This window comes from Cucumis sativus, chromosome 6 (assembly GCF_000004075.3).
Source record: "Cucumis sativus cultivar 9930 chromosome 6, Cucumber_9930_V3, whole genome shotgun sequence".
NCBI classification, from domain to species: domain Eukaryota; kingdom Viridiplantae; phylum Streptophyta; class Magnoliopsida; order Cucurbitales; family Cucurbitaceae; genus Cucumis; species Cucumis sativus.
In genome coordinates, this window is record NC_026660.2 from 28,343,498 (window position 1) to 28,355,755 (window position 12,258).

At 32.1% G+C, this 12,258-nt stretch overlaps 2 protein-coding genes across 2 annotated transcripts; one reads left to right on the forward strand and one right to left on the reverse strand.

Moving 5' to 3' along the window:
- Window positions 1-424: 424 nt before the first annotated feature.
- On the forward strand, window positions 425-4,035 carry LOC101208851 (SNF1-related protein kinase regulatory subunit beta-2). Its single transcript, XM_004134757.3, has 4 exons — window positions 425-1,296; window positions 2,418-2,596; window positions 2,682-2,844; window positions 3,511-4,035. Exons 1-4 carry the CDS (start codon window positions 1,072-1,074, stop codon window positions 3,835-3,837), a joined length of 894 nt encoding a protein of 297 aa, XP_004134805.1. The 5' UTR covers window positions 425-1,071; the 3' UTR covers window positions 3,838-4,035.
- A 560-nt stretch (window positions 4,036-4,595) lies between these two features.
- LOC101208608 (heavy metal-associated isoprenylated plant protein 7) lies at window positions 4,596-7,336 on the reverse strand. Its single transcript, XM_004134756.3, has 5 exons — window positions 7,072-7,336; window positions 6,672-6,909; window positions 6,383-6,579; window positions 5,179-5,278; window positions 4,596-5,076 (listed from the first exon to the last, which is right to left on the reverse strand). Exons 1-5 carry the CDS (start codon window positions 7,078-7,080, stop codon window positions 4,718-4,720), a joined length of 903 nt encoding a protein of 300 aa, XP_004134804.1. The 5' UTR covers window positions 7,081-7,336; the 3' UTR covers window positions 4,596-4,717.
- Window positions 7,337-12,258: the final 4,922 nt, after the last annotated feature.

The following is a 12,258-nucleotide window of genomic DNA, read 5'->3' on the forward strand; positions in this document are numbered from 1 at the left end:
TTCTTCGGGTAAAATAGAAACATTTTTTTCTTCAAAAGAAAGAAAGTCTCAACCTTTCACGTTTGGGCACATTTTTTTTCAAAAGAAAGAAAGTCTCATCCTTTCACATTTGGGTGAGTATGCTCAATTGAACATGGAATTGTAATCAAGTGTAAGTTTTGATTCTCTAAAGAAATATTTTCTTTTCAAAAAAAAAAAGAAGAAGAAGAAGAAGAAGAAGAAAGTCTCACCGTTTCATATTTCAAACTATAATAATAATGTAATAGAACTTTGAAGATTCCAAATGGGAAACAGAGGGTAAATTCCCATAAACCAAGAAAAAAGAAAAGGAAGGTAGTATGGTATGGGAGTGAAAAAGAAAAGGCAAAGGGAAAATAATAAGGTTTTGTATGGAATAGAAACAAAGTTGTCATTTTCACTGCAAAAACAGTTTGGCTCAATTGTGGAAAGATGTGATTTTTATGATGAGTAAAATGAAAGAAAGTAGGAATGAATGAATTATTAGTGTAATGGTAATTGTAGCCCATAAGGAGGTTAGAACGTGGCATCCACGATTGGGGAAAACGAAAAAGAAAGAAAGCATCAAAGAGAAGAAGCTGTAAATTAGCAAAAATAAATGGATGGAAACGATGGGTGGGGATCCGTAGCAGGACTTCGTCAACCATGACGTGACGATGATTCTTGTTATCCTTAAAACCCCATCATCTTTTGGCCACCATTACAACTTCCCAACTCATCGGACTTAAACAACTTTTTAATCTTTACCCCCCCCTTCTTCTTCTTCTTCTTCTTCTTCTTCTTCTCCTCCTCCTTCACTCCGTTTGCTGTTTCTCTTTATTTGGGTTTTCAATTTTATATCCCCCTTTTGATTTCCTTGCAGGATGAACTATGAAGCTTACCCTTATGAGGGTTTCTCTTTGATGTGGTCCCTTGTCAATTGATTTTTCTTTTTTGCCGTGGAGAATCGTTTCTTTCCTTTCTCTTTTGCTCCTCACAAAGGATTCCACGAGTTGGGTTTTCTTTTATATATATATATTTTTATTTACTTTCCATTTATTCGTGTTCGTATTAATGGGGAATGTGAACGGGAGAGAAGATGAGGATGGTAACCCATCTGGGGCTGAAGAAGAAGATGAAGAAGTCGGTGGCCGTCGGAGTAGTTTGCCGGATGGATTGTCTGTGCCGCCCGATGCCCATCTTGGCTATCATGCCGGTGATCCACCTGCAGAGTTGATGGGTCATTCTCCTCCTCAGAGCCCTCGTGCTATTCCATCTCCATTGATGTTTACTCCTCAAGTGAGTTAGTTCTCTGAACTTTGCCTTTCGATGAAAATTGATATGGGGTGGGAATGTTTGGTGTTGTATGTAATTGGAAATGCCTTTTGTTTCCTTTTTCAATAAGCGTTTGCTAGGAATCTTGGCCTTTTTGTGTCCTTACTTTACCTGCACAGTATATGTTTGATATAAGTCCAACATGAATAGATTGACGATTTTGGTGAATCTACATGGCTATTCTTGTACTACAATTCTCTGTAGATTCGACCGACTGCCTCTATCTCTAGTTTTCCCATTGCAGTATTGTGTTATATAAGCTTTCTGGAATCTTTTTACAGAATGCTGATTCATTTAGGGATCCATTTTACTATGGAGATGGAATTTGTCTACTTGTGCTTGTATGGAAGTGAAAAAACGCCTGTCATCCTCTCAACCTGGGATGGAGGAGGTGACTGACTGGGATTAAAAATGATAGAAAATTGTTGGTTAAATTATAGAAAGAGGATTGAACTTTGTTGTAGGTGTCGATCATGTCTGTTTACTTTGAAAAGCTTCGGTTTCGCAGAATTATTTCAAAAAGTACCCTTTGGATAGATTTTTCTCTTTTTCTTCTTTTGTTAAATGAAATGGCATAAATTGATACGCAAACTAATTTTAAAAATTGGAAAGCGTGCATACCATCATTTACATATCAATTTTAATTATGTAGAAGATTAAAATTGTCATGACCAACCGTTTCAGCTCAAAAGATGTTGGCATGAGTGATATTGTAAATGATATTTAATTTCACATATCAACTGTCTAGCAAATTTCCATCCAACATTAGTAGAAAAAATCCCTGAAGTTATTATTTTTTTCAGTGTAGGGATATTTTGTATGATTTAAGCCAATTTATTTTTCTTTTAACTAACTTGCCAATTCACCTTGAATGCCTAGAAAGGTTACCATTTTGGACTGTGGAAAACATTAAGATATGGTGTTGAGCTATAACCACAATGTCCCCTTTTAGTTTTCTCAATAGTATTACCGTATATTGTGGTGTAAATTATTCTGTGATCTCTCAACTGTTTTTTTTTTTTTTTTTATAGTGTCTGCACATTCCATCTTTCAAGCCACAATCTTAAGTTCTATCTGTCTTACAGGTACCAGTCGTTCCACTGCCAAGACCTGATGAAGTGCATAGCTCAAGCCAATCTTGGATGCATAACAGTTCATGGTTTGATGAAGTTGGCAGTGAACAAGGAATCCCAACGATGATTACTTGGAGCCATGGAGGCAAGGAAGTAGCTGTTGAGGGATCTTGGGACAACTGGAAAATGAAGTATGTTGCTCTGTTCCCTCAATTCGTAGTTTGTTTCTTACTTGATTGATTTCCATCTGATACTCGATGTCTTCTTCCTGATCAGAATACCCTTGCAGAGATCTGGGAAGGACTTCACGATTATGAAGGTATTGCCTTCTGGTGTTTACCAGTATAGGTTTATTGCTGATGGACAATGGAGATATGCTCCTGACTTGCCTTGGGCCCAAGATGATGCAGGCAATGCTTACAATATTTTGGACTTGCAGGTAAAGATCTCTTTCTTGCCGACCACAGCTTATGAATGGAAGTAGGAAAACCTATTACGAACACTGATTTTACAGTTGGTACCTAAATGTAATATTTTCAATGAAACTCGGTTTCATGAGATACGTCGAAGTTGATCATTTTGATTTTTTTTTTTTAAACTCCCTCTCATTTGAGACTAGAATGGTTATGATGCTATTGTTTTCTAGAATCCAAACTATTTGGTTTCAAAAGAATTCAGCACTTCGTAAATTCCTAATAGGAAAAAGAAAAGAAAAGAAATAGCTAAGCATGCTTTTACATGGATGAAACTCATTTTAGTTAAGAAGTTGTATAATCAACTGACGTAAAATTAGACTGCAAAATATTCGTATTTTTCCATGTCTGCATATACTTTCAGTATTTTTGTTGTGTCAAACCTTCAATTGATGCTTTATCAGACATTTTGATGCAACATTTGATGTCTTTCTACTCTTTGATGTTTTATTCGAACAATCATTTTAGATGATTGTTATGAGTTGAGGTATTTGGTTGGCTTTAATAGAAATTAGAATGAGGATTATGTTAAACCATGCACCAAAGTGGATGTATGGAGACCGATCATTTTGGTGCAGTATTTGGAATAAAAAGCTTATAGAAGTTATTTTCTCATTGATGAATGTTTGCAGGACTATGTCCCAGAAGACATCGAAAGCATTTCCAGCTTTGAACCTCCTCAGTCCCCAGAGTCAAGTTACAACAGTTTGCAGCTTGTAGCTGATGATTATTCAAAGGAGCCACCATTGGCTCCTCCACACTTGAAAACCACACTGCTTGACATGCCTTGCCCGTACAATGAGATTTTACCTCCTATATCAAGACCTCAACATGTAGTGCTGAATCATCTTTACATGCAGAAGGAAAGGGGCGGCCCTTCTGTTGTCGCACTTGGGATGACTCACCGGTTCCTTGCGAAGTACGTAACCGTCGTGCTCTATAAATCCTTGCAGAGATAACGTTAGATTAGGCATCCTGTGTAATGAAATTCAAAATTCAAAGCCATTTTTCCTTACTGTAGCTTCATATGGTGTTGATGCCATTTCATTTTAACACTTCTGAATCAACCAGGAAGTCTGAATGGATCGTTTCAAGATTGTACCTTACATAATGCCACCCCTTTTTTGATATGACATGCATTCTAACCATTTACCAAACTTTTCCTCCTTCAGTGCAGCAGGATCATCTTACTCACTTTTTCATGTTTTTCATAAGACAGTTGGTTAGATATTACTAGTTTGATTCTTATACTTTCAACTTTAGTTCATTTTAGTTTTTATACTTTCAAATGTCCATTCTTGGTTCTTGTAATTAAAAAGAAATGATTATTTTGGTCCCTTCATTTTCATCATTTTCAAATGTCCATTCTTGGTTCTTGTAATTAAAAAGAAATGATTATTTTGGTCCCTTCATTTTCATCATTGTGTCATTTTTAAGGATTAAAGTGATCCATTTAAGAATGTGGATCCAACGTTCAAAGTATACAATAAGAATCAAAATAAATGTAATAAACATTTTGAAAGAACATAGACTAAATGAACCACACTCCAAAGGATTTGGTATAGAGATAAAAAATAGATCAAAATTATTGGGTTTGGAAATCAAAATTAATTAAAGGGTAAAGTACTGAAACCAAAGTAATTAATGTCTCGAGTTTTAACCAGATTTGAATGCTTGTTGAAGTATTGTTCTAGTAGAGTGAATGAAACTGAAAATATGAAGTCATGGGAAAGATTAATATTAACCATTAACCTTGCATGCATTAACACAATTACAAATTATCTCAGAAGGTTCAAAACGAAGGCAAATTTGAGCCAAACTACAAAATGGAATTGCAGTCTACATTATCGAACAAGCATTTGGATTCTCATCACTGAAAAGTCTTTCTGGGACATAGGCATAATACTCGGTGTAAGATTTGGTTGATGGCCAATAATATTCAAGCCTTTTGATATCGAACTTCTTATCATCTTCTTCCTTTTCTTCTTCCTGAGTTTCTTTCTTCTCTTCTGCTTTCTCTTCACCTGCTGGTTTTTCCTCTTCCTTCTTCTCCCCTTCCTTCTTTTCTTCCTCCTTTACTACTATGGAAGCTGGCCTTCTGCTTCTCTTCGATACATGATCGACTAACCTCGCCGGATCCATAACACCTTTTACAATGACCTGATTGTTGGCCAAGTCTGTTTCCACTGACTCTACACCTGCAACCAAAAATAAACACGACCTCCATTATTCTTACATGTTCTTCTTACTATCATCGAACATTTCCTTTTCTTTTCTATTCATTAAAAGTATAATTATACCTTTGAACTTCCTTATTCTCTTCCTCAAAACTTGAGCACAAGCCTCGCAGTGCATCTGAACATTCAATACCACTGTTACCACCGCTGGAGGTGGAGGAACCTGCAACAAAAATTTAAACTTTTTATTGAACGATTTTAACTGATAAAAAAAATTTACAAGATGGGTTAGGATGAGGAACATATTCAAATTAAAGGCTTGTTTGGATTGATTTTCTTAGCAGTTAAAAGAACTTGTTTTACAGTTAAAGAAGTCAATTCAAACAACCTTTTTGTCTTACGTCTTGGTTATGAACCCCGATTTAAACGAGTTGGTCCCCGCAAATGGGGGTTTTGGCCATAAATTGAAAGTAATGTTTGGTATGTAAGTTTGTTTGAAAATAAGTAAAGGGAAGAAACAAAAATGAAAGAAACATAAGAAGGACCCGTGAGTAGAAGACAATTAAGGGAAGAGGGTGTGGGGTCAAAACTAAAGGGTTTTGTAAGCCATAAATGAGAGCTACAGCAATATCAAATCCAGCTCTATTCTTGTGTAATGTGCATTTTCTGTTGTGGAACCAAAGAGAAGAGAGACTGAATGAAAACCAGAGTGAGGGCTGAGAGTGAAGTGAGGTGAGGTGAGGTGGGAGTGGGGTCTCCATTTTCAGACCTTTTCTTTTGGTTTTTTTTGTTTTGTTGTTTTCATGTCAGTTTCACCCAACTCCTCCACTGTCTTTCTTTCTCTTCATGTCCTTCTTTGAATTTCTACCCCATTTTCTTATAAAATTCAATCTTTGAATTAAATTCTCTGACAACACAACAATAAAAGAGCCCAATTATGAAACCCACAGAAGGGGAAAAAAAAAGTTTGATGAAATTGGCTATCAAGAGTTATGTTTGCCTTCCGAGGTATTTGAATTCAAGATGCTTAAATTAATTAATATACATCTCAAGAAAAAAAAAAAAAAGGCCGTATATCCTTAATAAAGTTTTGTTCATTAAAACATTACAATGTACATAAGAACCTAACTTTCAACCTTAGCCACCCTTTTTGTTCATTTTTTTTCTCTTTTCCTTTTTGAAAGTTTGAAAAAGTGAGTGGTATTTGCATAAATGCATGGATGATATATAGGGTAAAGTAAAAGTTAAAAACTTGAAAAAGGGATGTGTTTGAACAGGTGAATAATATTTTCCTTTTCCTTTGCATAAAATTGATAGCTTTTTTTACCTCTTCCTTTTTCTCTTCCTTTGGCTGTTTATCTTCTTCTTTAGGTTGTTCTTCAGGAGGTTTAGGCAATGGTGAAATTAGCTCAACTTTTCTCCCACTTTTCTTCTGTAATCTCTCACAAACTTTTTTAGGGTCAGCTCCTTTCCCTTTCACCACAACCTTCCCTGCTCTGCTATCAGTAGTCACATTCTCCACTCCTTTAAACAACATTAAGAGAAAAAAAAAATTAAAGAACTCTTAAAAACTCAAAGTCAATAACTCTTTTTAAAACGGTGTAAAACTGTCAGACCTTGAAAGCCTTTCAAGGCTCGGGCAACTTTTCTAGCACAAGCTTCACAATGCATATCAACTTTGAGAACAATATCTTGGGGTGGTTCTTCTTCATTTTTCTTATTCTCTTGTTTCTTTTGTTCATCTTCTGTTGTTGGTGGTGGTGGTGGTGTTGCTGATTCAGTTGGTTCCTTTTTCTCCTGTTGTTTGGTTTCTTCCTTCTTTTGATCTCCACCATCATCATTTTTCTTGATTTCCTGAAAAAGGTATCCAAAAAACAATAAATTTTTTAGAATGTTTGAGTGGAAATGGAAGTGGGGAGGTGTAAAATTAAGAAGTGAATATATTAATGAGGAGAATTAGAGTAAAGGAAATCAATTTTTTTAAAAAAAAAAAAAAAGAGGGAGAATTTTGCTTACTTCACCCATGGATGAGTGTTCTGAGAGAAGGAGTGATGGGTTTTAGAGTGGGAATTTGAAGGAATATGGAGTTGGGTTGTTGTTGGGCTTTCAACACAACTTTCTTTGGGGGTATGGATTTGTTTGAATTGTTTTGTGTGTGAGAGTGTGTGGATTTATGGGTGTGAGAGAAGAAGAAGAAGAAGAAGAAGAAGAAGAAGAAGAGAAGAGGTTTTTGAGAGATGAGTAATCTGGAAATGTGATGTGGAGGAATTTAATGCAGCCTACCCATATGTTCCTTTGTACCTCACTCAACTTTACTATTTTACCCTTCACTTTCTTCCTAATTATATACAAACTTTCTTTTTCTCTTTCGGGTTAAAAGTCACTTTTGATTCATGGTCTTTCGTAAAAGTAACAATGTGATGTATAATCATTTAGTACTTACACTTTGGTGTTACCAATTTGCTTCTCCTATTCTTTTTTTAGGATTTGCAACGATAAAGTTTACTACATTGTCAAAAATCTCAAACTTCATTCGTCATTTATAAACAAATTCCATCAATTTTATTAATTAGCACTCACAACTAAATTCTTTCAATCTTCAAAAGTATTTTTGAAAATGAATCATTTGTTCAAGTAGATATTTCTATTGTTACGATGATTGTCATTCTAACTAGGTGGATTGATTGTTTGTTCAATAATATTCTATTCTTTTAAAACTATACTCATCACTTAAATTTTTTTTTTAAAATTATTTTATACTATATAAATTGACTAACTACACATTTGAATCCTACTCGTTAGACAGATTTTATCATAAGATTAAGTCCAATCTTAACCAAATTATTATGTGTTGCTAGTAATATTAGAACTCAGAACAAAGAACTCAACTAAATCTCATTTATACGTTAATTAAAACTGTTTTAGCAGTGAGTAGAAAACATAATTGTACAAACTGCCTACTATTGAGTTTTGTTATTATTATTTTTCAATATCAATATGTGAAGTAAAGATGGAACTTGATTATAAACCATGTGTTCATTTTGCCACCTTTAGTCGATTTATTTGTTTGTTTGTTTTCTTGGTATTATTTTGTAAAATCTGTGCTGAGCTTTTTTTACAGAAAAATGCTCATTTTTGTGGCTTTGTTTTTGTTATTTTGAAAACCAATAATTTATGTGGGTATCTCAGCAGCTTATTTTGGGTACCCTTTTATCTTTTAATATCTTCTTCATTTTCTTCGGTGTTTAATACTTTACATTTACTTATGCTTTTTTATTATTAGATTTTAAACTTTTAACGGTTTTTGGTTTTTTAGTCATATTTTGGGAATTTGTTGGGTTTATATACTTTTGGGTATTTTCGAGCTTTTTTTTTTTTCATTATACTTTTAATATTTTCATTGAATCAAAATTTGATAAATTTAAACCTAACAGTAGAATTTTAAGATTTATTGAAGTCTTAATGATTAAAGATCGATGATTTAAAAGTACAAGAATCATTTATAAGGGTGGTAAAAAATAAGGCAATTAATATTATACTAAACAAAATAATTTGGCATGATTGTTGTAAACAAATGGCCCATCAGAAAGAAAAAAAAAATCAATTTTAGTGTTATATTTGTTAAGTTATATCAATTTTAACTGTAAAGTATTTGTTGTACAAAGAGCTATGGATGACTATGAATTGTGAAGTAAAAAGAAAAGGTTGAATTGATTTATAGTGTCACACCCAAACTTAGTCAAATAATAATAATGTGTTGCAATTTTAAAAGAATCAATATAAGGATCTCTACATAAATGCTAAATTCTTTCATTATTATTATTATTATTATTTATTTTGGTGTAAATTAACTTTTAGAAATTAATTTATATTTAATTCCATTTTAGCTATTGGAGTTTCATTAAATCCTATCCCTAGTTAGTTTTTAATAATTATTTTCAATGTTTTTATAATGTTTTTATTTATTTTGATATATTTAAAAATAACATTTTTTATTATCCTCTTATATATATTTAGTTTCTCAAGAAAAAGGAAAAAAGAAAAAAAGATAAAACAATTTCTCCTTTCAACTTTACAACCCATTCATTTTTCTCTTTTTGTGTTGGGGATGATTTTCTTCCTTTCTTTTCGTGGCTCAATAATTTGTTTAGTGGATGAATTTCATTTTCATGATGTGCTTATTTTTGTTTTCAAGTGTGTGTCTACAAATTGTGGAGATAAATTCCCCTTTTTAACATAAATAACCCTTCATTACATATAGATTTTTGTATCCAACTTTGTTTATTAGTAGTGTCTATCATCAATAAAATTTAAAACCATACTATATTTGGTAATTTTATATTTTCAACCATTTCATCACTTGTAGTAATTTTTTTTAGAAAAGAAAAAAAAAAGTTGAAAAAGTATAAAGTAAAAAATGAGGTAGGGTTGGTGGATGGGAAGATTAAATTGCATAATGATAAGAGATGGAACCCACCAAGATGTTAAGATTCCAAGGCCCAAGCCAAGCCAAGCCACTACACAAAAGCTTTTCATTTGGGTCGGCCCGCCTCAACCTATTCAACCGGTTCGGTACTTATTTGGGTCCCACTTACACACTCATCTCCACGTTTCTTCTTCAACTTTTGCCCCTCCCCCCTTCCAATCATTCCTATCGTTCTTTATCCTTTTTACCCTTCTCTTCTCTTCTCTTCTCTTCTCAACAAACCTAACAAAAATTTTGATTTTTTAATCATCAATACTTCATATTGGTGACAATTGGTTGATAAATATCGTATATGTATTTGAAATGTGTTAGATACGTGTGATTTAAAAGTTTTGTTCTTAGAATAAAGTATGGGGTAAAAAGGGAGTGATAAAAAGATAAGAAAAAAAGATATGGAGATTGGAAGTGGGAAGTGGGAAGTGGGGGAATGAAATGGCAGCCTTTTTCTTTTTTTCTCTTAACTTCTTAAGTAGCAGTGTAGGAAAGTCCCATACACCAAAGACAGTGTATATTCCAAAATTCCCATCTACACACACAAACACCTCAAAACCAACACTCTTCTTTCCTCCTCCTTCGTCGTTTCGTCCTTTTCTTTGTCGTTTTAATCACTGATCTTCTCATATCTACAACCCCTCCTCACCTCCACACACACACTCTCCCAATCCGATAACTATTGGAATATGAATTTTGTAAAAACTCTTCCTATAAATATATCTAACTTATTACATCATCAACTTTTATATTTATATTTATCTATAACTACATATCCTATTTTTGTCACGTAACTACTTCTAAACAACACATTACATTCATTTTTTCATATATATAAATCGTACCTACTTTTAACTAAATAAAATTCACTTTTAACACTAATATTAATAGTGTTATAATATTTTGAATTCGTTATATGATGCTATGAACAACTAAGTACGATGGTTATTTTAATTTTTGTATTTATTCATGATTATTTACATTTTTTTGCTTTAGAATTTACTGTCACTCTTTGTGTTTTTTTTTTTACCATTTAATTTAAACAAATCCACTCTTAAAGCCACCGACTTTTATATTTTAATGATCTAGTTAATTTTGATTTTTTCCACGTTTACACGATAACTAAATGTAATTTATTTTAGTATTGACTAACAAAATCAATAATTTGATCCATAATCATCCCTTCTATTCATTTCCAAATATTTGAAATTTTAAAATTTTATTATGTTTGCATTAATTGTTGTTTTTTTCCCCTTCCATTTAATGACATGTCCTTGTCATTGTCGACATTTAGTTTTCAAATTTAAAATAAATCTTGAATCCATTTTTTAGTACCATTTTTCTTGATAAATATTAATGTAAAAATTTCAACTATATATCAATAATATTTGAAATTTTTAAAAATAAACTCCAATAAATTAGCCTATTCTTTTTAACCCGTTTTAGAGACTGTGTAAATACAAGCTTAGAAATCATTGGGTTTAATTTAATCAAAAGTCAATCAAGGGTTCTCTTTACATAACCTAAGATAAGATATTTAATAATAACAAGTAAATAAAAGAAGGTAGACATCTATAGAAGTTTATATAACAAAAATAATATTTTTTTAAAAAAAGTAAATTAAAACATTAATGATAATAATTGATTTCGTGCCTTCCCCAGTTCACTGTACTGTACAATAAACAAAAATTAATTATGCAATTAACTCTCGAGTAATTATAATTTAGAAACAATAATAGTAATTTGTGTTTAATATTATGTAAAACATTGGCATTTGGTAGTGTAACTCATAACTCTTCAAAGCCTTCAACATGAGAAAGCCCAATTTTCCAGCCCGAACTTCACCTGCCCGCTGCCCACCCCACCTCAGCCCAACACTTTTATAACCTTTTTTTCTTCTCTAATTTAAAATAATTATACAAAATTACCTCACCCATCTTTGAAAACACATTTTTTAAAATTTGATGATTAATAAAGATAAATTTTAGGGAACAGATGTTAAAATTAAATTAAAATTATACACATTACTGCGTAGAAATTAAAATGAAAGAAATCTCCGAGTAAGGACGGAAATACTATTTATTCAATAGTAAAGAAAATCAAAAGAAGAAATAAAATCGTACCTATGTTTCATTTCAAGACACGTTACCTATTAGACTATAGGACGGTAGAGACGTATGATATGATGGATCATTGAAGTAAAAATAAACACAAAAAAAGAAGAAGATGGGTTAAAATAGTACTTTCAACTTTACAAATGATTTTTCTTGAAAAGCAGTTTAATATAATTAAATAGAATATTGTTGACGTTTTTATTTATTTGTATTTGATTAAATAAAATAATTTAGGAAGTTGGTATGGAATAATATTTGATAACTTCGTATTGACGTTTGTGCCTCCGCAAGAATACAAGAAGACAGTTCTTAGTAGTCGTCATACGACGTCACAATTTAATGTGGTTTTCTTTTTTATTTCCTTAATCTAACCTTCCCACTATCATTATAAGTTATTTGGTTTGGTGTAACTTAAATTAAATCAATAATTAATTATGATTCAAAATAAAATGGTAACTTAGCCAATAAAATAATAGAGACGTGCTTATTGAGCTAATTAAACCTAATTAGTATCCCATATCAAAAATATTTATGATGTGTTGTTATACTAAAACCAAGTTCAAACAAATTATAATAGTGTTGCTTTTTCTAACTATAAGTTTTTTTAAGAAT